At 42.1% G+C, this 27,938-nt stretch overlaps 2 protein-coding genes across 6 annotated transcripts in view; one reads left to right on the forward strand and one right to left on the reverse strand.

Moving 5' to 3' along the window:
• The window catches only part of LOC129867458 (ubiquitin carboxyl-terminal hydrolase 13-like), a 41,987-nt gene extending 23,742 nt beyond the window's left edge, over positions 1-18,245 (forward strand). For both annotated transcript variants that reach the window (XM_055940887.1, XM_055940885.1), the window contains exons 13-21: positions 91-265; positions 589-677; positions 1,682-1,804; positions 4,556-4,579; positions 5,793-5,936; positions 9,025-9,194; positions 11,175-11,379; positions 13,059-13,143; positions 13,588-18,245. In XM_055940887.1, coding sequence (XP_055796862.1) covers positions 91-265; positions 589-677; positions 1,682-1,804; positions 4,556-4,579; positions 5,793-5,936; positions 9,025-9,194; positions 11,175-11,379; positions 13,059-13,143; positions 13,588-13,684 — 1,112 coding nt within the window. In that variant the 3' untranslated portion in view covers positions 13,685-18,245. The remainder of the gene's footprint in view (positions 1-90; positions 266-588; positions 678-1,681; positions 1,805-4,555; positions 4,580-5,792; positions 5,937-9,024; positions 9,195-11,174; positions 11,380-13,058; positions 13,144-13,587) is intronic.
• Positions 18,246-18,563: 318 nt separating this feature from the next.
• LOC129867459 (PEX5-related protein-like) overlaps positions 18,564-27,938 on the reverse strand; it is a 176,096-nt gene continuing 166,721 nt past the window's right edge. For 3 of the 4 annotated variants that reach the window (XR_008761611.1, XR_008761612.1, XR_008761613.1), the window contains 4 exons: positions 26,592-26,754; positions 23,668-23,825; positions 22,036-23,310; positions 18,564-20,080 (listed from right to left, as the gene is read on the reverse strand). Coding sequence is in view for 1 of the 4 variants with exons in the window: in XM_055940888.1 (XP_055796863.1) it covers positions 23,109-23,310; positions 23,668-23,825; positions 26,592-26,754 (523 nt within the window). In the remaining 3 variants the exon portion in view is untranslated. Of the gene's footprint in view, positions 23,311-23,667; positions 23,826-26,591; positions 26,755-27,938 lie in introns of all 4 variants that reach the window. The other variant, XM_055940888.1, reaches the window with a different exon arrangement.

Genomic DNA, 27,938 nt, shown 5'->3' on the forward strand with positions numbered 1-27,938 from the left:
CTACAATCACTAAACTCCAATCACCTGAGTCTGCCGACAACAACAGCATTTCAGGAGGGTGTGTTAAATAGCTTTGTGCTTGTGTGACAGAGGAGCTGATAGCGTATGAGGCCAAGCGAAGAGAGGCAGAGGAGAACATGAGAGCCCCTCCAGAGCCTTTGAGGGCCCGGATCCCCTTCACAGCGTGCCTGCAGGCCTTCACAGAGCCAGAGAACGTCCCCGACTTCTGGAGCTCAGCACTGCAGGCCAAGTCAGCTGGAGTCAAGTAAGCAAAGGTCCTGGTCTAAGGCCTTGAAGAAAGGTCAATGCCACACACTATTGAACATTTCCTCAGTTTCAGCAGTGTGTGGGGATATTTATTTCATGCCTTTGCTTTTTGTACCCAGCACCTGCAAGTTATTTTGCACTGTAACATGCAGACAATTACATTGATAGAAGCCACAATCTATCTGCAGTATTAAAGCTGATATATCGATACATAGTATGTAAACTAGGGGGACATTTACCATTTAAGTTTTTAAATCTTGTAAATTTGTGAAAGATATTTCTTCTTTAATACATTTTTCTATACTATTCTCCTCTTTCCAGGACTTCTCGTTTCGCCTCCTTCCCAGAGTACCTGGTAGTGCAGATTAAGAAATTCACATTTGGGGTTGACTGGGTTCCAAAGAAATTAGGTGAGTAAGAGAACTGATGTCTCTCCACTAATGGTTTGTCTTGTCTGCATCTACGATTTTCACTAGTACCAAGAGGATGCTGATTTATGTTCAACTTTTGTGGCTACCCGCATTGTGAAATTATATTAAGGGATTTTATGTTTTTTTCATTGAAGGCCTAGAATACACTCTCTCCTTGTAGCATATTATTAAGTAAGTTCTGTGGAACCCCAGCAGAGGGCGCTGTCACACAGTGTTTCTCTGAGGTCCACTGAGGACACAGACAAAGACAGTCTGGATCCAAACTAAACTGAAGACTGATTTCGTTAAGTAATTCAGAACTATTTCGTTTGGATCCAGGCTAAAAGACGACGCACTGCCCTGAGAAAAAGAGGTTATCTAAGCTCTTGCTCTACCTGTGTTTTTAAATACTCACAAATTAAAATGCAAAGGATTGAGGAAGGTTAACTATTTATATGCAGGAGGTTACTCTTGCATCGTGCCATTGACAATTGAGACCTGTTTTTTGTCTGGTTTTCATCTTAGTCGACTGAAGTATTAAACAAGTCTGGTTTCTTTGAGTTTTGTGGCTCTTGATCTTGTGATGTTTCCATGTGTTTAATATGAAGCTGAGTGCCGTGGTGCAGGGCTACCTGTACACTACAGATGGAATATGCCTTTAACACCCACCTATGTTCTCTGATACTGATACACTACATCTTGTGTTTGGTACTGTGGCTCTAGTGGTGAACATGAAAGCTATATCAGTTTGATCATGTGTAATTCGCTGGAATCTTCATGCCCAAGTCCTCTCCGGTCTGATTTTCTCCTCTTCCAGTCCATTCTGTAGTAAAATCTCTGTGTTACATTTATATGGACACACAACCAAAAACGTTTTGCAACAGAGAACTAAAATGAGCATTGATTATTGGACAAATTCCGGTAGTCCTCCCCTGTTTGTCCGTTTGGTGCCTTATGAACACATTCTAGTTGTGTTTGACCTCTGACCTACTGTTGTTCCACAGATCTGTCCATAGACGTACCAGACTTCCTGGATCTGTCTCGACTCCGGGGCACAGGGCTGCAGGCAGGAGAGGAAGAGCTCCCTGACCTCACCCCCCCCATCGTCCTGCCTGAAGACACCAGAGGTAAGGGTCACTTTCGGGTGTGCTGGGTGGAAGCAGGTCTTTACTTTCTGACCAATGGTCTTGGTCCTAAAGGAAAGCTGTTTTTTGGGCAAGCTAAATCTGTCACACGTTGTCATCCGTCTCACCAGCCACTTGGGGTCCTGGGATGTTAACTATCCGTTTTCCCCTCCTCTCTTCCCCCTAAATGTGAGACTGTTTGTAGTTGATGTGCTCAGTATGCCCGTCTACTCTCTTTGTGATCTTTATCTCCATTCTTCCTTCAGAGTCGGTTGTTTTGGATGGATTTAGCAACAGTGCACTGTTAATATTTTAACAGGTACCAGGCACATTATGTGCTGTACAGTCTTAAACCCCAAAACACTTGAAATGTGCTCCAGGCAAGCAATAAATATCTCTGTAGTGCTCTGTTGATGCAATGGCTGTCTTGTTGAAGATGCCTCAACCTTGTTGAAAATCTCTTAAGCTGAAAGTCCCCGACATCAGGCTCTAGAATTACTTAGAAAAATATAAATTTGTTTACATGCCTTATTTTATTGATTTCCCACCGTTTTATAAGTCAGAAGACAGCCATCCAGACCTGGCTAGGAACTGGTAAACACCCTCTGTCGAATAAACTTGTATTTTCCTCCCTCTGGTGGTCAGCTGCATCATTACCTCCATTTATATCACTTCACTGCAACGTTACGTCAAATGGGCGGTCATTATAAAAACATCTATCCAGCTTGAGCGCTTTACGGCACAGACATGGCAAAGCAATTGCTGAATTTGTCTCGAGCAGGCAGATCTAAATACACAACTTTCATAGCTCTACGATTAAAGAATCTGACCTACACACTTCCTTAAACCTAAAATAACAAAGTAATTTTGTGTGGAAGTCAAACATTTTGTTTTACGTCGGAGGCAGACACATTGCATATGCTCAGAACGACAAAATGGATCCCTTTACATAGCCTTTCTCACCTACAGGACGGCACGCTGTTGATTTAGACGTTCAGAAATGTAACAGATTTTGACCATCACTAATGTCATTATATGTTTGGGAAAGTAATTCATCAAATCAAATGTATTTATATAGCCCTTCGTACATCAGCTGATATTTTAAAGTGCTGTACAGAAACCCAGCCTAAAACCCCAAACAGCAAGCAATGCAGGTGTAGAAGCACGGTGGCTAGGAAAAACTCCCTAGACAGACCAAAACCTAGGAAGAAACCTAGAGAGGAACCAGGCTATGAGGGGTGGTCAGTCCTCTTCTGGCTGTGCCGGGTGGAGATTATAACAGAACATGGCCAAGATGTTCAAATGTTCATAAATGACCAGCATGGTCAAATAATAATAATCACAGTAGTTGTCGAGGGTGCAGCACCTCAGAAGTAAATGTCAGTTGGCTTTTCATAGCCGGTCATTAAGAGTATCTCTACCGCTCCTGCGGTCTCTAGAGAGTTGAAAACAGCAGGTCTGGGACAGGTAGCACGTCCGGTGAACAGGTCAGGGTTCCATAGCCGCAGGCAGAATAGTTGAAACTGGAGCAGCAGCACGGCCAGGTGGACTGGGGACAGCAAGGAGTCATCATGTCAGGTCGTCCTGAGGCATGGTCCTCCTGACGACCTGAAGGTGAAATATCTTGGGTAGATGTTCCTAAAACAGATTTGAACTATATATGGACATATTATAAAGAATGAAAAAGCTTATTCATTAACAATGTTTTTTAATTTTTTATCATAACATCATATTTGTATATATTTTATTATACTTTTCTTGTGTACTAGATCATATGGGTTGAAAAGTTGTTTTCTCAGACATAAATAAACAATTCCAGGTGAAAGCCAAAGGTCATAGCTTTCTAGAGGGAGGACACTATTACATTCATAAAATATTGCCATCTTGCTAGATTGATGATTTAAAACGGTCAGCTCAACTGATTTTAAACTGTGACAGGTTTTAAAAGTTAAAACTCTTTTATTTCAACAAACGAGTTTAACCAAATGATTGTCTTCCCCCTACCTAAAGTGTTGCTTTTTGGGGGTAATGCCCAAGGGGACCCTCGGTGGTTTTCAGTGGAGTGATTTTTGAAAACTTTCATATGAGATCTCGTCTTATGGACTGTTGCTGAAAACTTAACAAAGCAGTTGGAGATTTCTTTTCTTGACTATCTTATATCCTATCTTTGAGGGAGGGTTCCGACCGTCCTACCTACATAATGCAAATGGTGATTCACAATGTTGTTTATAAGGCTTTTGGGATTTATGTAGCCTTTGTCAGAGCAGCTTCAAAAATCATATATTAAACACCAGCCCATGTCCCTGGACCTGTAGCAATAGATATCCATTGCATTTCTGTCTCGGGACAACGCCTAAGGACTTCTGATTGATTTGCGAGTTTCTTGTTTTAAACCTTGAAATGCATCATTTCCCATCAATTGGCTTTACGGATTTAACATTGATTTACCATACGGTACATCAGTTTTTAATAGAAAAAAACCCCAGTACAAATAAGTTTACCGCCTTTGAGCTATAATAGTCAATACTTGTTTTCAGTGGAACAACATTTGTTATTAAAACTGAAGTGTGACCTGAATTGTAAGGATGCTGTTTAGGTCCATGTTAGATTTTTTTTCTCCCCCTAACCACATATTGAGAGAATTAATCTAATAGGTTTGATGCTGTATCTACACTGTTGGATTTAGCTAGTCAAAAATACATATTTATGTTGTATCCTTGAAAATAATCACTTCTTCTTCACTTTACTTTTCAGATGACTCAATGAACTCCTCAGATTGTAAGTATTCTATCATACCCTTATATATATATATATTGTATCTAACCCCAACAAAGATTTACAACTAGGGAATAACTGTTATTCTGAGTTCTGCAGTAATGACGATATAAGGGAATAACTGTTATTCTGAGTTCTGCAGTAATGACGATATAAGGGAACAACTGTAATTCTGAGTTCGGCAGTAATGACGATATAAGGGAACAACTGTAATTCTGAGTTCGGCAGTAATGACGATATAAGGGAACAACTGTAATTCTGAGTTCTGTAATAATGACGATATAAGGGAACAACTGTAATTCTGAGTTCTGTAGTAATGACGATATAAGGGAACAACTGTAATTCTGAGTTCTGTAGTAATGACGATATAAGGGAACAACTGTAATTCTGAGTTCTGTAGTAATGACGATATAAGGGAACAACTGTAATTCTGAGTTCTGTAGTAATGACGATATAAGGGAACAACTGTAATTCTGAGTTCTGTAGTAATGACGATATAAGGGAACAACTGTAATTCTGAGTTCTGTAGTAATGACGATATAAGGGAACAACTGTAATTCTGAGTTCTGTAGTAATGACGATATAAGGGAACAACTGTAATTCTGAGTTCTGTAGTAATGACGATATAAGGGAACAACTGTAATTCTGAGTTCTGTAGTAATGACGATATAAGGGAACAACTGTAATTCTGAGTTCGGCAGTAATGACGATATAAGGGAACAACTGTAATTCTGAGTTCTGTAGTAATGACGATATAAGGGAACAACTATTATTCTGAGTTCTGCAGTAATGACGATATAAGGGAACAACTATTATTCTGAGTTCTGTAGTAATGACGATATAAGGGAACAACTATTATTCTGAGTTCTGTAGTAATGACGATATAAGGGAACAACTATTATTCTGAGTTCTGCAGTAATGACGATATAAGGGAACAACTGTTATTCTGAGTTCTGTAGTAATGACGATATAAGGGAACAACTATTATTCTGAGTTCTGCAGTAATGACGATATAAGGGAACAACTGTTATTCTGAGTTCTGTAGTAATGATGATATAAGTTTGACGATGCAAACCCAACAGCTGATGCAACCTCCTCGTAACTTGCCTACTCGCAAAAAATACAACTTTTTTTGTGGAGCAGGTTGTTTGTTGTCAGGGAGTTTTTGATTAATAAGCTCTGGCTAAGAAAGTGGTTGCTTTTTTATTGTCCTCAGCCCCAGATATAGATGAGTCGGCGGCTATGCAGCTGGCGGAGATGGGCTTCCCTCTAGAGGCCTGTCGGAAGGCCGTTTACTACACAGGGAACATGGGCCCTGAAATGGCCTTCAACTGGATCATAGCCCACATGGAGGAGCCTGGTAAGAGCTAGGAGACCATCACACACAGACAGATCGTATCACATGGATGTTAATCTAGCCCGATTCCCCAGCCTCTTCTGAGTATGGTGGGCGTGTGCAGTGCACGCACTGAAACATCACTGAAATGACATGTGTGTCAGAGCAGGAGACAGGCCAGTGTGCCAGAGGGATTGTGTGTGTGTGTGTGTGTGTGTGTGTGTGTGTGTGTGTGTGTGTGTGTGTGTGTGTGTGTGTGTGTGTGTGTGTGTGTGTGTGTGTGTGTGTGTGTGTGTGTGTGTGTGTGTGTGTGTCAGAGCTGGAGACAGGCCAGTGTGCCAGAGGGATTGTCAAATCAAATCAAATTTTATTTGTCACATACACATGGTTAGCAGATGTTAATGCGAGTGTAGCGAAATGCTTGTGCTTCTAGTTCCGACAATGCAGTAATAACCAACGAGTAATCTAACCTAACAATTCCACAACTACTACCTTATACACACAAGTGTAAAGGGATAAAGAATATGTACATAAAGATATATGAATGAGTGATGGTACAGAATGGCATAGGCAAGATGCAGTAGATGGTATAGAGTACAGTCTATACATATGAGATGAGTAATGTAGGGTATATAAACAGATTGTGCGTGCGTGCGTGCGTGCGTCAGAGCAGGAGACGGGCCAGTGTGCCAGAGGGATTGTGCGTGTGTGGGAATACTTTGTCACCCTGATGCTCTGGCTCCTTAAGGACTAATATCGTTGTAGAATTCTCCATGGGTAATTCATAACTACATGCTGTAACTCTATTTGTTGCTTATACAAACAATGTAAAGAGATTGTTTTAATGTCCAATACTAAAGCGCTCAGGTAATTGTATTCTGCTTAAAAGTAAGATGAATAGGTCACAAGACTGTCACGCCCTGGCCTTAGTATTCTTTGTTTTCTTTATTATTTTAGTTAGGTCAGGGTGTGACATGGGGAATGTTTATGTTTTGTTGGTTTTGGGTGTTTATATGGTAAAGGGGTTATGGGGTGTAGTATATGGGTTTGTGTTGAGTGTAGATGTCTAGCGTTGTCTATGTATGTTTAGTTATCTAGGAGAGTCTATGGTTACCTGAATGAGTTCCCAATTAGAGACAGCTGATTTCGGTTGTCTCTGATTGGGAGCCTTATTTAGGGTAGCCATAGGCTCTCATTGGTTGTGAGTAATTGTCTATGTAAGAACGTTAGTAGCCTGTATGTTTGTGCACAACGTTTGTAGCTTCACGGTCGTTTTTGTTGTTTTGTTAAAGTGTTTTTGTGTCGTGTTCATCTTCGTGTTATAATAAAAGAAGATGGCTTATTTTCCAAAAGCTGCATTTTGGTCCGTTAATCCGCCACACGATCGTGACAAAGACAAAAGGACACAAGTTTTGGAAACTTGACATAGACAGTTGGAAGAGAAGAAATGTCCATTTTATTCCAAGCAGGCGCAACGGTAATGAAAGCTGGGGTGATAGTTGTTTACCAACACACTCCTCGAGCTGTTTGACCTATCACAACTCTCACTTCCTTTACTTCCTTGTTTAGCATGGAGAGATATTATTGGACCAGGGATGAACTATCCATTATTAGAAGTAACAAAAGAGACAAAACGCCAACAAGGTGTTTTGTCTCTTTTGTTACTTCTAATAATGGATAGTTCATCCCTACTCTGCCAGGTATACTTACTGTTGATCATGAAAGCATATTTTAGGATTTGATAAGTTGTTTTAAACCTGTGAGGTCTTAAAGGGGAGGTTAAACTTTGATTTCGGGGGAGAAAACAGACAGAGATTAAACATGCTTATTCACCTAACATTTTGTTTTTGAAGTGGGTTGAAAAAAAATGATATATATATATATATATAAAAAAAGCTATCCATGACTTAAATTCCTATTTTCATATTTACTTCCTGATGACACTTTTGTGTGACTAGTTTGTCCCTTCCTCATTACATTACACCAATTCCCAGAAAGCTGTCAAAAGATTACTAAATAGTTCCCTTCGGATTTGTATGATGGGGTAAATTAATATTCCTGCGACTAGTTAGGTTTCCCCACCTAGCTGTGAATGTCGCATTACCATAGGCCTGTCACAGCAACGACAACCTTTCTCACATAAATGACACCTTGTTTGTTTAAGTTCTGCTAATTGACATTCTGTTTTGAAGAAATTCTAAATTAAAAATGCTTTCCACAGGAACATGCCAGAGACATATTTACAAGACACGATGAATTTCCTTCAAAATATTATACATTTTGAGTGTGTTTATGCATGCACAGTACACGTGTGGGAATGTACATGTGTTTGTGGGTTTGTTTAATAATGGTCTATTTATATGTATGTGGTTGAGAGCACACAGTCAACTTGCATAGGTGTGTGATAACTATGTAAATGAATTGGTTCAAACTGGTTCAAACTAGGGTATAACATGTTTATAGAGAACTTTTTAAAGCTGCCACCTGTTTTTTTTTTTTCTTTCTTCCCCCTTCTTAAATCGTTAACTGTTTTAGTCCTATATCCTTAACTGCTTGTGTCGAATTGCTTTTGAATATGCATGAGGCATCAGCCAGCCTGATATCCGGCATTATTATGACCTCAGTATTAATGTTCTCCGAGATTTACTGGCGCAGTCGTTTTCTGACTGTAAACTCTCCTCCTCCACCTGTCTTTTTCTGTACCCTGTGTTATTTCTGTTATAATCATATCAACAGTCATTTTAACTGATCGACCAGGGTGTTATTCCTGATTTGGCCTTTGTTTGAATAGGCGATTTACTTATTAGGATCAAAGATGATCTATAGATGGAAGGTCGGCGGAAGGAGGCGAGGTCAGGTGGGACCATTCTAGCCAATGAGAGGTCAGATGAGCCTGTGAACAACAGACACAACTCTGATATGTAGTCGTTTTTAATAAAAGTTGCAGAAATGCCACGTAAGTCCACCTATACAAGTTTATTCATAAAACATCCTAACCATTGCGAAACCTATATTCAAAGAAAAATAAGCCTGACGTACCAAATTAGCAATTACCAATTTTTTTACCAAATCCGACACTCATTGACCTCACTCTCTCTGTCCTCTTCTCCAGACTTTGCTGAGCCCCTGGCCCTGCCTTCCTTCATGGAGCCAGGCCCCTCCATGGCCAGCCTGGGCCTGGCTGCCACCCCCCTGGACAACCAGCCTCCGGAGGAGAGCATCGCCATCCTCACGTCCATGGGCTTCCCCCGCCGCCACACCGTCCAAGCCCTCAAAGCCACGGTCAGTGGCTCTCTTTCTTCTGCTGCTCACACACTCACTCTGGTGAAAACCACACAAACATATTGTCCTGGCCCAGGATGCATGCAGTAGGCAGTAGTGCTTCGGTCGTTTTTAATGAAGCTTGTTCAAATGTGAGTTGGCATAATGTAGAGGTGTATGTATTGTATTCAGGAGTATGGACAATAAACAGTATCAAAAGATGTAAAGAATTGAAAGGGAGGGCTTTATCACGTTTTAGGTAGTTTAATTTCCCACACATTGTTTTACCAATATATTCTATTTCTCCATCTGATCTTGGCCTTGCTATTTCTATTTTAGACACATCATGGCCAGAAATAGTGCCATTGATATGCTGTAGGAATGATGGGGAGTTGCTTTCTATAGTACCGAACCGTGCTGGAGTCAGGAGAACCTGAGAATCCTGCTCCCTGAGCTATAAACAACTTGACTGGCCAGCTTGTTGGCTGATAGCCATTTTAATAACCCCTTCATGTCCTTGGTGGCTCCGAGATCCCTGTTCTACATTCTGTTTACAAATAGAGCAATGAGTCTAGCTATGCGCTGTCATCTTTTCAGTTCTATGAGTCAGATCGGTGCATGTCATACGTGCAACTATAGCACAGTCATTTTGATGCGTTTGCTTGTGTGTTCCTTAAATGTACCTTTTTTCATTTAAGCCAGGAAACAACTAATTTATTCAATTACGTTATGAATTGTATATCACCACGATATATATAACAGTAGAATTCCATTATAGTGGTTCTGTTTCTTTTTGTCACCTGCCCTGTCAGCATAAAACAGACCCCCTGATTTCCTTGTTTACCGTCCCTAAACACCCCTAAACCCCTTGCCTTACAGACTTTTCTCATAAAAAAGCCCAGGGTCCTTGTGAGTGGAGTAGGGCTGTGAAACAGCAGAGGGTCTTCTAATAATATCGTATCATAATATCCGAGTGAGCAGGCAGGAAGTGTTCGACCTCACTGACCTGTCTGTCTGCCTGTCTGGGCATGGCCAGTAAAAGCAGGCAGCATCAGACCCCCCCCCCCCCCCCCATGTGCTCTCAGCACTGGCGTCTGTGGTGAATGAATCACGCCTCTATTTTGGATTAAAGGCTGAGGCTAAACGAGGGAATTGACCATACATGGAGAATGAGAATGACAGTGGTGTTGGATTATTTATTTTGATGTCACCAATCTTGTTACATTTTGGTTTTGTAACTGTCAATCCTGTTACATACTGGTGAAGCATGCCAGTCAATTTTGTTACATACTGGTGAAGCATGCCAGTCAATCCTGTTACATACTGGTGAAGCATGCCAGTCAATCCTGTTACATACTGGTGAAGCATGCCAGTCAATTTTGTTACATACTGGTGAAGCATGCCATTCAATCCTGTTACATACTGGTGAAGCATGCCAGTCAATCCTGTTACATACTGGTGAAGCATGCCAGTCACAATTGTCCATTTTTTGAGAGAAGATTGAGGGGAGACAGGAAAACATATTCTACTGTATTCTACTGTATAACACAAGGCCACTGATTATCAGATACAGTAATGAAAATGGTAATTACATGACAATTTAGCATACACTCTTAGAAAAAAGGTGCTATCTAGAACCTAATATGGTTCTTCGGCTGTACCCATAGGATAACCTTTTGAATAACTCTGTTGGGTTACAGGTAGAACCCTTTTGATTCTAGGTAGAACCCTTTACACAGAGGGTTCTACGTGGAACCCAAAAGAGTTCTACCCGGAACCAAAAAGGGTTCTACCTGGAACCAAAAAGGGTTCTCCTATGGGGCTAGTCGAAGAACACTTTTGGAAACCTTTTTTTTGTACCAATTATGACTTTTTATTTTCTTTGAAACAAGCAAGTTGGTTGTCATTTGTGTTGAATTGTTTATCAATACCAGCAAGTACTACTTATTACCAGTAAACACCAGCTGAAATAGGTCTGTGAAATAACATGTGTTGTTTCAGAACAACAACTTGGAGAGGGCTCTGGACTGGATCTTCACCCATCCGGAGAGGGAGGAGGAGGAGGAGGCTACCGACGACCTTTTGGACATGTCTGACATCATGGAGCCCAACGACAACACCTTCTCCAACGCAAACACGAACAGCCACTCCACGCTGTCCCCAGACCAGGATGCCTCGGGCCCCCGGATCAAAGACGGACCCGGACGTGAGTGACTCTGCATGACCTCTGACCTCATACACTGATCTAAGATTAGCCCCACTCTCCCCAAGTCCCGTCCATAACCAGTATGAGCCCAATGACAAAAGGAGAAGAGTTCCACACATAGAGATGTGTCAGATGGAGCTGGATCTAACATATATGTAGCTGCTTTGAATACAAAGTGAATGTTCTCTCACTGCCTGCTGAACAAAATCAGCCTTTCCCCAATTGTGAAGTGCTAATCTTTCGCTTCCATTCTAACACCATTCTGTAAAAGGAAGGTAAGCGCACTGTTCTTTCATCACATTTTGGGTTTACGATTTTAATTCAACTGAACATGTAAATTCATAGCATGTTTGAGGAGACTCGTGCTATGCAGGGTCTCAGCATTTTTTATTTTGAACTCGCAAATAGAAATCATGGACCACAGTCTCTCCAACTACCATCTGCATGCTTTCAAGGTAAGAAAGACATCTCATAACACTAGAGATAGGATCAGGTGAGGATTAAATACATCCCATAACACTAGAGATAGGATCAGGTGAGGATTAAACACATCCCATAACACTAGGGATAGGATCAGGTGAGGATTAAAGACATCCCATAACACTAGGGATAGGATCAGGTGAGGATTAAAGACATCTCATAACACTAGAGATAGGATCAGGTGAGGATTAAACACATCCCATAACACTAGAGATAGGATCAGGTGAGGATTAAAGACATCCCATAACACTAGAGATAGGATCGGGTGAGGATTAAACACATCCCATAACACTAGAGATAGGATCAGGTGAGGATTAAAGACATCCCATAACACTAGGGATAGGATCGGGTGAGGATTAAACACATCCCATAACACTAGAGATAGGATCAGGTGAGGATTAAACACATCCCATAACACTAGAGATAGGATCAGGTGAGGATTAAAGACATCTCATAACACTAGAGATAGGATCAGGTGAGGATTAAACACATCCCATAACACTAGAGATAGGATCAGGTGAGGATTAAACACATCCCATAACACTAGGGATAGGATCAGGTGAGGATTAAAGACATCCCATAACACTAGGGATAGGATCAGGTGAGGATTAAACACATCCCATAACACTAGAGATAGGATCAGGTGAGGATTAAACACATCCCATAACACTAGAGATAGGATTAGGTGAGGATTAAACACATCCCATAACACTAGGGATAGGATCAGGTGAGGATTAAAGACATCCCATAACACTAGAGATAGGATCAAGTGAGGATTAAAGACACCCCATAACACTAGGGATAGGATCAGGTGAGGATTAAACACATCCCAGAACACTAGAGATAGGATCAGGTGAGGATTAAACACATCCCAGAACACTAGAGATAGGATCAGGTGAGGATGAAAGACATCCCAGAACACTAGAGATAGGATCAGATGAGGATGAAAGATATCCCATAACACTAGAGATAGGATCAGGTGAGGATTAAAGACATCCCATAACACTAGGGATAGGATCAGGTGAGGATTAAAGACATCCCATAACACTAGAGATAGGATCAGATAGTTGCTGAAAATGATAGTTGTGTTTTATGAGCCAATTTTACAAGCTACTCCTTATGGCTATAATGTAGGCAAAATGCATCTGTTCTGTTGACAAGGGAGTTGTAGTTGATTGGTTTGACTTCCTGTTTTACAGGTTATGAGCTTTTTGCTTTCATCAGCCACATGGGAGCGTCCACGATGTCTGGTCGTTATGTATGTCATATCAAAAAGGAAGGAAGGTAAGTCTGTCACAGTTTACATACTCTCCATTGATCTCTGCTAGATGATTTTAAACCACAATCTCTTTCACAATGAAGGATTTCAAATTAATGATTTAAACGGACTGTTTTCCGAACTAGTCCTTTGGGACCACCAGCCGTTGCAATGCCCATCACATTTGATCTATTCCAACACTAGCACTCCTGATTCAACTAATCAAGGGCATGATCGTTAGTTGACGAGTTGAATCACGTTTGCTATATTTGGAGTCAATCAAGTATTATCTTTGATCGACCAGTGATCCTCACAGACCAGATTGGAAACGCTGTCCTAAGAGACTGATTAGATAATTTTGTCATCAGTAATCTACAATATGGCATGTAGAAATCAAGATGAAACGAAACGTATAAGATGCGGTTTTAACACAATGTGTTACCTATGCTATATTCTCCCTCCTACGTCAGATGGGTGATCTTCAATGACCATAAAGTGTGTTTGTCAGAAAGGCCTCCAAAAGACTTGGGCTACATCTACTTTTACCGTCGGCTGTCTAGCTGCTAGACCTAGCCCCCCCTCCTTGACCGTCAGCTGTCTAGCTGCTAGACCTAGCCCCCCCTCCTTGACCGTCAGCTGTCTAGCTGCTAGACCTAGCCCCCCCTCCTTGACCGTCAGCTGTCTAGCTGCTAGACCTAGCCCCCCCTCCTTGACCGTCAGCTGTCTAGCTGCTAGACCTAGCCCCCCCTCCTTGACCGTCAGCTGTCTAGCTGCTAGACCTAGCCCCCCTCCTTGACCGTCAGCTGTCTAGCTGCTAGACCTAGCCCCCCCTCCTTGACCGTCAGCTGTCTAGCTGCTAGACCTAGCCCCCCCCTCCTTGACCGTCAGCTGTCTAGCTGCTAGACCTAGCCCCCCCTCCTTGACCGTCAGCTGTCTAGCTGCTAGACCTAGCCCCCCCTCCTTGACCGACAGCTGTCTAGCTGCTAGACCTAGCCCCCCTCCTTGACCGTCAGCTGTCTAGCTGCTAGACCTAGCCCCCCCTCCTTGACCGTCAGCTGTCTAGCTGCTAGACCTAGCCCCCCCTCCTTGACCGTCAGCTGTCTAGCTGCTAGACCTAGCCCCCCCTCCTTGACCGTCAGCTGTCTAGCTGCTAGACCTAGCCCCCCCCTTGGCCGTCAGCTGTCTAGCTGTTAGGACCCCCTCCACTCCACCCTCCAACCTTAGAGAACTACAGGCTGGAAAACAGAGGACAACCATGACATCAGTGGAAACCATGGAAACACCTCAGACCAGCCATGAAACGAGAGGACCCACTCAACTCATCCAAGTCACTCAAGAGCAACAGGAAAATGCTTCCATACTCAAGTGTGGTCAAAAAAAAGGGAAAGCAATGTTTTTTTTTTTTGTATGTCACTGTGAAAATCATGTGCTTTTGTGTATTGAAACGTGTTATTTTGTCTACGTTGTCGGTACAGAGGGATGTGTGCAATGTTTGTTATTGGAGTGCTCTACACTTATAGTATTAGCCTATCAGATCTTGCTATTCATTTTCTATGCCTTCAGCTACTGTGGCAGTATTTTTATTAATAAAGTTCTACGTTTTATAAACGTGGAGCATGGTCCTGAAGTGGTCACGCATCACTGCCAGGAACTAAAGCTCTCTGAAGCGAAACTCAACAAAAAAATCACAATGCTGCTCAATGATGCTGGGAGCTTTGCATGTACAGATGTAGGATCTTAATTTGACCACAGCAGGAAAATAATCCTGTAGCAACAGGAAATGTGAATTGTGTGGATTATAATTAATGGACATTTTTGTAGGGGTTGATACGTTTTTAGTTAGGACAAATCATATGATGAAAAACGCATCATACTGTGTTTTGACAGTTCTAGATCTTGAAAACTTGATCGCGGAAATACAAAACATTTTGGGAATGTATCAAATGTGGCTTAATGAAACTAATACTAAAACAGTTTTCTTAGTGATATTTTCCTTTAACGATGCAGGATAGAAACGTAATGGCATTGAATGCAGAGAAATGGGCAGCATAAGCAAGTTTCAGAATAAGGAAACACATTTCAAAAAACGCTCTTGTCTGTGATGAACACTTACACATGGGAATCCATGAATATGTAATATCCTTATTGGAGAGTCCGATGTACGTAATGATGGTGTCATAATAGTCGCATATCTGTCTGGTTTTGACTTGCAGATGACATCCTGGTTTTTCTGGGCTTCGGAGGAGAAACGGTAACAATTGGACGAATCAAGTTGAGTCAAGTCCATTTAATTTCCCACGAGAACAGGAGAATGTTGTTTTTATTGAAATCTGAAAGCACTTTTCGACAGATTATTTTATATCCTTGCTTTTCACAGAGAAATAGAGCACTAGCATAGCAGCTACCTTGGCTCAAATATCACAAACTGATGTATTCGCTTCTCTTGAATGTGGTAAAAGCCATGGGCTGAATGTGTTTTATTTTCAAAGTGTCCCTCAGACCATGTTGCCATTTACTCATATTGCATTCGTTGTTCCTTCACATATAATTCTACACATAAGGGAAACATGCCTTGGATTGCCGTTTTCCTCAGATCAGATTGGCCATGGTGACTAGCAATGCAGCATTTAAAAAAAATAATAATAATCCTTTAGATAAAAGGCCCACCCCAGTTTTGGATAATATCTACAAATATTTTGTATACAGTATTCTAAGGAGATCCACTTTGGTTGCTCGCCTAATTTGATTTTTTTTAAATTGTGGAAGGACAGACAACACACTAACTCATGAGGTAAACTTTTGCCCGTTATGGTAGTCCTTAAATGTTACCGTGTTTCGTATTCATTTTCGATACGCCACCATCTTTTTAAATGCAGAATGGTATGCATCTGAACACATCCAACTTGTGTTACGTTATTATTCTAGCAATTTGCACTGGGATGGAATCTCTTCTCTTGAGAATGCACCATGTACAGTAGGTTGTGATCTACCGTTTGTTTCAGAATGCGTTCTCGTGCTTTTAAGACGTGTTGCAGTGCTGAATGTATTCCTTATGGTGCTCACTGCAACCAAAACCTATCTTCAGCGTTAATGCTCAAATCTATCACATATCAAAGACCTTACTGACGCATAGTCACCAACCCTTGTTGTATGTATTGATACTGTATTCACCATTTGCTCAAATGGAGCTCTCTGCTCATGCACGGAGTCACTAGGATGTCTTCTTCTCCTGAGCCTATACAGCCACTCTATGAAAGGCAGTCTGTCGACCGGCGTAGTTGTACAAACAAAGTGTTGCCTACAGTTCATTGTATGCTTGTTACATATCGACAAGGTAGTGGAGTGCAATGTTACATATCAAAAACCCTCTCATATTTTTTTTTCTTTCTAAGAATAATTACCTGGGGCACTAGCCAATTAAAGAATACTTACCTGTGGCACTATCCAATCAAATAATTGTTACCTGGGGTACTATTCAATCAAAGAATACTTACCTGGGGCACTATTCAATCAAAGAATACTTACCTGGGGTACTATTCAATCAAAGCAGGTTTCTTGAAAAAGTCAACATGCTTTTTCTTGCATTTTAATAATGCACAATTAGATTAAAGCACTCCACAACACGAAGGGTTTCAATGTGATATGAAAGAAACTAAAACTGCATATAAAGTCAAACATACTTTCTTGCTGTGCAGGATGAATCATGTTTTTGGACCCACACAGGTAACCCAGAAAATGGTTTTGAGCCTTTGGTTGTGTTTGGGAGAAGATCACAATTCCCCCTCTCCCTCAAATCAAGCCCTCAAGATCTCCCATCCTTGTCAGACACTCCTTGATAAATTGCTGTTGTGTCCTTTGCCTTTGCAGTGGGGATTTGTAATGGTCTCTATGTAAGTCTTTGTGTTACTGCAATCTCCCTTCCACACGTGATTGTTTTTCTTATAGAGATAGAATGTATAGAGTGAATCTCCTCTTTTCCATTACTGGTCCTAGTGGCCCTTTGTCCAATGTAACTAGGCCTACTTCACTTTTTATTTGACTAGGCAAGTCAGTTAAGAACAAATTCTTATTTTCAATGACAGCCTAGGAAGAGTGGGTTAACTGCCTTGTTCAGGGGCAGAATGACAGATTTTTACCTTGCCAGCTCGGGGATTTGATCTTGCAACCTTCTGGTTACTAGTCCAACACTCTAACCACTAGGCTACCTGCCTCCCCATAGCAGTTTCATTGTTTTTATGTAGACGATGTTGGAGGTGTAACTGCGTTGGCGCTGTCAAATCAGCCAATGGCCCCCGGGCGTTATACCGATCGTGGACATTGCCATTGGATGCACCGTGTCGCATTAGTAATAATCCCATGTAGCCTTTTTACAAATTTGAATACTGGAATGTGTGTTGTAATCTACACCTCAATTAGGCTGATAGAAATCCGTATTATTCCATAATATGATTTAAAATTTGAGTCATTATTACTATATAGCCTACGCTTCTCATTATGAACTTTAACGCCAATGGGACTGGTGTGGCTTCTTGACAATGACCACATGAACCACTGCTCACCGGTTTGCCAGTTCTGATACAGTTACACCTCCGACTAGGCCAAAACACCAACTATGCAGTGTTGATCTGATTTAAATCTAGGCCCTCGTCTTCTGCCTTTTTTCTCAGTCCTCCATCATCTCTGTCTCTCCCTCTCCACCACTCGCTCTATCTCCCGAGGTTGTGAATGGTAACGAGGTTGTGAATGGTAATGAGGTTGTGAATGGTAACTTAACGGTTCACCTTTTGTGTCACAAAACGCCTTTGTACTGTCCGCATGTGCACTAAAAGTTGACAATTGGTCATTTGGATTGTACAATGGTACTTGTGTGTTTTCTAATGTAATTTAACTAAATGGTCAATGGTACTTCACCTGTTTTTACTCCTTTTTTTTTTTTTTGCCAATTCTGTAGTTTTCATTACATACAGTTTCCCTGAAGGGATTATCTAACGTAGACTTTTGTAATGTATGTATTTATCCAAATATTGTTTGGGATATCAGTATTGTAATGGAATATGTGAATACATGGTTATCACAACAATATATCTGCTGGTACTGTCAAATAAACTGCACATTTCTTGACATTTTGGACACTTGACACAGTGTTGTCATTGAGAATGACAAGAGAATGATGGTTCATCATGACAATTCCTCAAGGGGGCCAATGTCTTGGCTTCTCCAGTTCTTTACTTCATAAACAGTAGAATAGCATGCATTTCATGTAGAATTTTAATTGAGTACTGTTTTTTTGTATTATTATTTTTTTTAAATAAATGAGGTGGTTGTGATTTAGTAGGAAAGGAGAGCTGCAGTATAAAGTACTGAACAATATAATACATACACCTTGGTAGACATGCAGTCGATGCGATGATAAAATATATATTCAAAAACAAATATAAAGAGACACTTTGAATATATTACAAGTTTATTTTAAAAGAGAACTTTCATATCATATGTCTGAAAGGTGTTGATGCTTGACTAGTGTTTTAGGTACATCGGGAGAGTATTTATTATGCATTGTTAGTACACTGTAAAGTATTTCATTTTTTTAAGGCATCAAAAAATATTAATAGCATCTATTCAAACTTGTATATCAGCTATATAGAAACAAACCAGAGTAAACCAGCGGGGTATAATGAAATGTATCGTACACGAGACACAGAGCAATTATTGAAAACTGTAGGACCTAATGCTATTACACTGAGCAGGAAGCGTTGTGGTCGTTCAGTTGTACACACGCCTGAGAGACTTCAAGGTAATACAACTGTCACCAAAGGATCCGAAACCCTTTAACCAAACGGTTGGCGTGTGGGCCGAGGCCTGCACTCGGTTATCAGTTAGAGACTACTACTTTTGGTTTCTCTCCAGATTCACTGCACATGTTATGCTATTGTATGTTGTGCACAATATACAATAGGTATGTTACATTTCATAAAATGAAGATGTTTTAAAAGTGGATTGAAAAAATATTGCTATGTAACATCATGCTATATTTTGTTTTTAGAATTAGTGGAAAGAAAAGCACTGCATGCATGAAAAATAAAAGATAATTCAAAATGAAGTATAGAAGATCTCTAGCATGCATTCAACCTGGAGTATGTTAGGTGTAGCTAGGTCATCACACCTGAGAAGGTCAACTGTTCTAGAAAAGGTACTTTATCATCGGGCATCCTAACTCAACACACATCAATATAAATTCTACAGTAATATATATATATAGTTGGTAAGCCAATAATTCAAAAAGTGTTAAAAAAATAATTTAATCTTCTACATAACTACATTATGTTTTGTTCAAAAAGCACAGGCTTATTAGACCATAAGAAATCACAAGATACAGTAAATCCTGGTTTCAGCATTGTACTACAGTGTATATGCTGCTGACAGTAAGGGCAACTAGGAGGCATGGGGGACAGAAAACATTTTCTGTAAATTATACACTTTGGAATAAAAAAACGATTCTATTCTCAATACTATTTTCCATATAAATCTACAGTATAGAGTTCTCAACCATCGTTCTATGAATCACTACGGAGTAGCCAATCATGATCGCAGTGACGATCATGATTGGTTACAACTAGATCTCAACCGCCCTTTGCTCGCTGGGTGGGTTGAGGAGTGTGGGAGTGAAGGAATATCAGCTTGTTTGGGGTAGTTGGGCAACAGACTAAATTAATTAATAAATGGAAGGATGCCATGACGTGTTGGCCCAGTTGCCTTTGACGTTGTACAGTCCGCCGATGTGTTTTCTGGTCTTCAAAGCTAGCCTCCTATGCAGATTGCCAGCAGCGCGCACATATGTGCTGTGTCTCTGCAGTTGGCTCTGGCTCCTTGATGTTTTAAACATGGCAGCAGTGATTCCATACACAAAAGACTTCTCCGTTTTCCTCCTCTTTCGTTTGCTACTGGACTGTTCCAACCCTTTCCCTGTGTGGAAAAATAATATTCATTACGTTTTCATATCATTTGAATGGAATAGATTCAATACAAAAAAAAAACGGAAATTAATCTGTTTTTCAATTACATTTAGCCAGCAAGGGGACCACTCTGTAAACTTGAATTTGGGTATGGTGGCATAACAAGAATGGTGGCATAACAAGAATGGTGGCATAACGAGAATGTCTTTAGGAGAAATTCAAAGTAAATTTTCAGCAGATGGCAGTAGTAGAACATGAATCTGACATTACAGCCCCACACCACTCTCTACAAGCCAGCCTCAACTGAATGTGTGGAGATGAGTTTGAAATGAAATTAACCTCCTGTCCACACCAAGGTTACTAAACCTGAAGGCTTTGGCTAGTGTGAATGGCAGTTTCCATGTGTTCTTGTCTGCATGGAATTATTCGCCCCATTGACTTTCTTTCCAAATAACGTCTAATATATTTCTGCTAACGAGCCAAACCTTTCCCTAAATACCCATAACCTTAAATGGAGAAGGAAAAGTTCTTAGTCATAAAGCAACAACTGGCGAACTCTTTTTTTTTTTGTCTTCTGATAGATTTCCCCAATCCCTTTGGCTGATACAAACCATGCATGACATCAAAGCGGTACAATTTTTTGGAAGATTAATTGTCATGGCGATGGTGTCTCTGCCAGACCCTGATAGCATTCTCTCAAAGCAAAGATAGAGTTTTCCTTTTGGTCCATTGACTCAGGCAGGGGCATTGATTCAGGCAGGGGCATTGACTCAGGCAGGGACATTGTATAATTAAAAATGGCAGTATAAAACTTGACCTTTTGCATAGGATCCTTGAATCAAACACATTTCTTCGGTCATACAGTAGGCCCGACAGGTTAACATGCCAGTGCAATGCTACAGTACAGTGGTTGTCTTGCTACAGTACAGTGGTGGATATGACGGTGGCATGTGTTTTCCAGAGTGACTTGCAAACTAACATCTGTGATGCTTCTATACTACTCAGCCATCTAGCGACTAAGCACACTACTCAGCCATCTAGCGACTAAGCACACTACTCAGCCATCTAGCGACTAGGCACACTACTCAGCCATCTAGCGACTAAGCACACTACTCAGCCATCTAGCGTCTAAGCACACTACTCAGCCATCTAGCGACTAAGCACACTACTCAGCCATCTAGCGACTAGGGAAACTACTCAGCCATCTAGCGACTAAGCACACTACTCAGCCATCTAGCGACTAAGCACACTACTCAGCCATCTAGCGACTAAGCACACTACTTAGCCATCTAGCGACTAAGCACACTACTCAGCCATCTAGCGTCTAAGCACATTACTCAGCCATCTAGCGACTAAGCACACTACTCAGCCATCTAGGGACTAAGTTCACATAAAGGGATAGTGTTTAGAGTAGAATTCTCTCATAGTAGGGATCTTGTAGAGTAGTAGTCTCTCATAAGAGGATATAGTTCTTTTGGCTTTATTTCGGGGCATATTTTGTTAAACTTTAGAGTAGAGACTGTGGAATGTATGACATTCTTTAGTATAGCAAAGAACCTCCTACATAAAATGCTTGTATGGGAACATGTAGATATGTCACTGTGTAAACTAGGTAAAGCTGACGTTGACATTTTTTACAATTTTTATTTTATTTTACCTTTATTTAACTAGGCAAGTCAGTGAGCTGACATGAGCTGATGTCATGTTTTATAACCTTTAACGAAGTGGCCTTTGTGCTGCCTTTGATAAACAATACAGCATATTACAGCTTATTACAGCATAAGATTCTGTATTCTAGAAAAGAGTGTAAGGCCTCTAAAATCCATTCGCTACCACGCTTAATCCTTTGATTTAGTCATTAGTCATGTGACATGAGTGAATAGTTTTAAAGGTCATCCCAGCCATCACCAACAACATGAATAGATTCAACAGGAAGTGTTTTCTGACACGTGTGAAGTACATTACCAGCTCTGAGGGAAAAATACAGGTCCATCTTGTCCAGCTAATGTGTGCTTCTCTCAAACCAGTTAGGGTAAAGTGAAACGAGGAGCTGGAAACACCACAAACGTGAAGAATTCGGAGGATGCCAGGTATTCGAGGAAGTCAAAAATGAATCTGAAAATGGCTTACATTGGTTGCCATAAAAATAGTGTAAATCAATTTCGTTTTAGCATGCGTTTCAGGTAAGGCTTTACAATCTGTCTCGTTTCATTAAGATAAGAGGAAATTATCTGTTTGTTTTTCAAAGTGCTGAGTCCAAGTAAGGAAAAAAAGTTCTAAGCTTTTAGGTTCAGGCAAGTGCCACCGAATCCATTTAGGAACATGCTTTAGTTTCCATGCAGTGTTGTTCCTCACAGAAAAGAGGATAAAACCAACCCCCCCCAAAAAAGAATATTGATTCTCTGCTGAAAACTGTCTCCGAGTCCCACGGCTTATGGTGTAGTCTTTATTGATTTTACTCACTAAATCCTTCCTTTAGGTCAGTGTGATAATCCGGACACTCTAAAAGTCTCTGGATGAGGAAACCGTTCTTGTCAAACCTCAACACTGTTCAGCAAAAGCATTCTCAGCATTTCTCTTTCTCTTACTTAGTTCCAATGAGTTAGTTTTAATTACTGTGTTCTCTAAGGCATTACTTGTACAGTCTTTGCCCGTCCTTGTGCTCTTCGGGGAAATCACAAATTGCAGTGCAAATCCATCGCAAAATAGACTCTTCGAGCACATGCAGTACTCAAGAAGACTGCAGAGGTACTGAGGAGTAGTAAAGATTTTGTAGTGCACGCCAAAATAGACCACACACTCGTCATTAACTGGACAAAACAGCTCTTTCCAACTGTACACTTTGGGTTTTTGGCATTTGGTAGGAGTGTAGAGACTCTTCTCCCAGGCCTGTTGGTAGGAGAGAAGAGACTTGTCTCCAAGGCCTGTTGGTAGGAGAGAAAGGACTTGTCTCCAAGGCCTGTTGGTAGGAGAGAAGAGACTTGTCTCCAAGGCCTGTTGGTAGGAGAGTAGAGACTTGGCCCAAGGCCCATCTCCCCTCACATGTCCAGATTGAATGCTTTCATGAGGAGGTCCAAGTCTCCGATGTTGGCTGCCTGGAAGAGCTCCGGCTGGTCCATCATGGAGAGGGCTATCCGCAGGGCGGCCCAGATGTTCCCCGACATGACCTGGTGCGAGAGCTGCTGACTACGGCTCTTCCTCTGCAGACTCAGGGCTGTTAGGAAGTTACTGGCCGCCTCCCTAAAAGACAAAGGGAAGGTTTGACCGTTGGAGAACCATGTGATTAGTTTGCTATCATGATGGCCTACATTAAAGTGACTGTTACTAGGTTCAGGCCTGATGTGTTTGATACGTTTTCAAACAGAGACTTTGCTGTTACTTGTAACATTATAGTTGGTTAAACTGTAAGAGATAGCATTATTAGGCTCAATGTTACTCAGTGTCCCCACCTCACCGCACTCCACTGACTCCACCAGAGCAGAAACTCAAAGCCCTCTGCTGCGGTGCCAGGTGCTGTTTTAGAGAGCACCAGCTGGCTCTTAGTTAGACCCTCCTCCACATACACCCCCCCCCCCCCCTAACCCCCTGCTCACCCACCGGTGTGCTCCTAGGTTGATGCAGCTGATGCCCAGGTTGTAACGGGATCTAATGAAGCCCGGCTGGAGCTCCAGGGCTCGGGTGTAGGCCTCTACCGCCTCCTCGCTGCGGTCCCCGTTAGCCAGCGTGGCCCCCAGGCGGTTCCACAGCAGGTAGTCCTGGAGGGGTCATACAGGGGGTAGGAGTCAAAGCCGGAGGAACAGAATGGTGACATGTAGGATAGTGGTTGGTTTTGACATTTGGTTTCAGACAGTTCGTGGTCTGTGAACCCAGCCACTGTTGACTGAGATTTAGCATTGTGGTTTAGCATTGTGACATATTTCATGCTAATGCTAATTGTTGTGTACTGTAATGGGAAGTTCAATCAGAAAGGAACAGTGCCTGCTTTGGTAGAGAAGATTTGCAAATAAAATGAAGTAGAATTTTGTCTGCGATTAAAAACGGCATCCTTTGAATCAACACTATATAACATTTATGAGAGGAGTGCATCATTTGCCAGTTATTCCCCTGTGTCTTTTGTGTGTTAATGACTGTAATGTAGGTACTGTGGTGTGATGGTGTTTTTACACACTTCTATTTTTTTTTTACACACTTTTTATCACCCGTTGAAAACACACCTTGTGAAAACACACCCTGTGAAAACACACCCTGTGAAAACTAAGCAAAGCTTAAGTTCCAAGGACCATTTGAGGATGGTTCGGTTACATCACTACGTCCGTCCTTGACTCCATGGTTATGTGTCTCCCACCTGGGGGCAGATCAACATATACAGGGATACGGTGCAGCAAGCATTTTGTGCGAAGCAGCAAGCTATCATGATCTCCACTTGTATTCAGCTCTAAGTTATCAGCAGGGGAGAGGGCATTACCAAGTCAAATGTAGAGGGGGTGGATTTAGCAGCCACTGCTGTGGGACAGGGTTAAAGGATAGTGGTTGGAGCTGCACCAGGCAGATACTAGTGCATGGAGGGTGAATCAGATGGGAGTTCATGAAACTGGATTTCTCAGTGCAAAGCTCTCCAGTTTGGATGCAGTGTTTTAGTGTTGTGCGACAGTACGGTGCGTCTCAGTGAGATGCAGTGTTTTAGTGTTGTGAGACAGTACGGTGCGTCTCAGTGAGATGCAGTGTTTTAGTGTTGTGAGACAGTACGGTGCGTCTCAGTGAGATGCAGTGTTTTAGTGTTGTGAGACAGTACGGTGTGTCTCAGTGAGATGCAGTGTTTTAGTGTTGTGCGACAGTACGGTGCGTCTCAGTGAGATGCAGTGTTTTAGTGTTGTGAGACAGTACGGTGCGTCTCAGTGAGATGCAGTGTTTTAGTGTTGTGAGACAGTACGGTGCGTCTCAGTGAGATGCAGTGTTTTAGTGTTGTGCGACAGTACGGTGCGTCTCAGTGAGATGCAGTGTTTTAGTGTTGTGAGACAGTACGGTGCGTCTCAGTGAGATGCAGTGTTTTAGTGTTGTGCGACAGTACGGTGTGTCTCAGTGAGATGCAGTGTTTTAGTGTTGAGAGACAGTACGGTGCGTCTCAGTGAGATGCAGTGTTTTAGTGTTGAGAGACAGTACGGTGCGTCTCAGTGAGATGCAGTGTTTTAGTGTTGTGAGACAGTACGGTGCGTCTCAGTGAGATGCAGTGTTTTAGTGTTGTGCGACAGTACGGTGCGTCTCAGTGAGATGCAGTGTTTTAGTGTTGTGAGACAGTACGGTGCGTCTCAGTGAGATGCAGTGTTTTAGTGTTGTGAGACAGTACGGTGCGTCTCAGTGAGATGCAGTGTTTTAGTGTTGTGAGACAGTACGGTGTGTCTCAGTGAGATGCAGTGTTTTAGTGTTGTGCGACAGTACGGTGCGTCTCAGTGAGATGCAGTGTTTTAGTGTTGTGAGACAGTACGGTGCGTCTCAGTGAGATGCAGTGTTTTAGTGTTGTGAGACAGTACGGTGCGTCTCAGTGAGATGCAGTGTTTTAGTGTTGTGCGACAGTACGGTGCGTCTCAGTGAGATGCAGTGTTTTAGTGTTGTGAGACAGTACGGTGCGTCTCAGTGAGATGCAGTGTTTTAGTGTTGTGCGACAGTACGGTGTGTCTCAGTGAGATGCAGTGTTTTAGTGTTGAGAGACAGTACGGTGCGTCTCAGTGAGATGCAGTGTTTTAGTGTTGTGAGACAGTACGGTGCGTCTCAGTGAGATGCAGTGTTTTAGTGTTGTGAGACAGTACGGTGCGTCTCAGTGAGATGCAGTGTTTTAGTGTTGTGCGACAGTACGGTGCGTCTCAGTGAGATGCAGTGTTTTAGTGTTGTGAGACAGTACGGTGCGTCTCAGTGAGATGCAGTGTTTTAGTGTTGTGCGACAGTACGGTGCGTCTCAGTGAGATGCAGTGTTTTAGTGTTGTGAGACAGTACGGTGCGTCTCAGTGAGATGCAGTGTTTTAGTGTTGAGAGACAGTACGGTGCGTCTCAGTGAGATGCAGTGTTTTAGTGTTGTGAGACAGTACGGTGCGTCTCAGTGAGATGCAGTGTTTTAGTGTTGTGCGACAGTACGGTGCGTCTCAGTGAGATGCAGTGTTTTAGTGTTGAGAGACAGTACGGTGCGTCTCAGTGAGATGCAGTGTTTTAGTGTTGTGCGACAGTACGGTGCGTCTCAGTGAGATGCAGTGTTTTAGTGTTGTGCGACAGTACGGTGCGTCTCAGTGAGATGCAGTGTTTTAGTGTTGTGAGACAGTACGGTGCGTCTCAGTGAGATGCAGTGTTTTAGTGTTGTGAGACAGTACGGTGCGTCTCAGTGAGATGCAGTGTTTTAGTGTTGAGAGACAGTACGGTGCGTCTCAGTGAGATGCAGTGTTTTAGTGTTGTGCGACAGTACGGTGCGTCTCAGTGAGATGCAGTGTTTCAGTGTTGACAATCACAGTGTTTGTGTGTTTACACTGCTGTCTTACCTCTGGCCGCACCGTCAGGGCAGCATTGAAGGCCTCCACAGCTTTATTGAACTCCGCGCTAATGTTGAACAACACACCCAGGCCCGTCTGCAGGTCTGGGTCGGTGTCCCTGTTGTGCTGGGCTGCCTCCAGAAACAGATCCTTCACCTCAGGCAGTAGAGAGCTGTGGGCAGACACACTGGACTTAGAGTCTATAGAGAGTAGAGACACACTGGACTGAGAGTAGAGAGTAGAGACACACTGGACTGAGAGCAGAGACATACTGGACTTAGAGTCTATAGAGAGTAGAGACACACTGGACTGAGATTAGAGACATACTGGACTTAGCGTCTATAGAGAGTAGAGACACACTGGACTGAGAGTAGAGACATACTGGACTTAGCATCTATAGAGAGTAGAGACACTGGACTGAGAGTCTATAGAGAGTAGAGACACTGGACTGAGAGTAGAGACACACTGGACTGAGAGTCTATAGAGAGTAGAGACACACTGGACTGAGAGTAGAGAAACACTGGACTTAGAGTCTATACAGAGTAGAGACACTGGACTTAGAGTCTATAGAGAGTAGAGACACTGGACTGAGAGTAGAGACACACTGGACTGAGAGTAGAGACACACTGGACTGAGAGTAGAGAGCAGAGACACACTGGACTGAGAGTAGAGAGTAGAGACACACTGGACTTAGAGTCTATAGAGAGTAGAGACACTGGACTTAGAGTCTATAGAGAGTAGAGACACTGGACTGAGAGTAGAGACACACTGGACTGAGAGTAGAGAGCAGAGACACACTGGACTGAGAGTAGAGAGTATAGACACACTGGACTTAGTAGAGAGTAGAGCGACACTGGACTTAGAGTCTATAGAGAGTAGAGACACACTGGCCTGAGAGTAGGGACACACTGTACTTAGAGTAGAGACACACTGGACTTGGAGTCTATAGAGAGTAGAGACACACTGGGCTGAGAGTAGAGACATACTGGACTTAGAGTCTATAGAGAGTAGAGACACACTGGACTTAGTAGAGACACACTGAACATAGAGTCTATAGAGAGTAGAGGCACACTGGACTGAGAGTAGAGAGTAGAGACACACTGGACTTAGTAGAGACACACTGGACTTAGAGTCTATAGAGAGTAGAGACACACTGGACTGAGAGTAGAGAGAAGAGACACACTGGACTTAGTAGAGAGTAGAGCGACACTGGACGTAGAGTCTATAGAGAGTAAAGACACATTGGACTTAGAGTAAAGACACACTGGACTTAGTAGAGAGACACTGGACTGAGAGTAGAGAGTAGAGACACACTGGACTGAGAGTAGAGAGTAGAGACACACTGGACTTAGAGTA

This window comes from Salvelinus fontinalis, chromosome 12 (genome assembly GCF_029448725.1).
Source record: "Salvelinus fontinalis isolate EN_2023a chromosome 12, ASM2944872v1, whole genome shotgun sequence".
NCBI classification, from domain to species: domain Eukaryota; kingdom Metazoa; phylum Chordata; class Actinopteri; order Salmoniformes; family Salmonidae; genus Salvelinus; species Salvelinus fontinalis.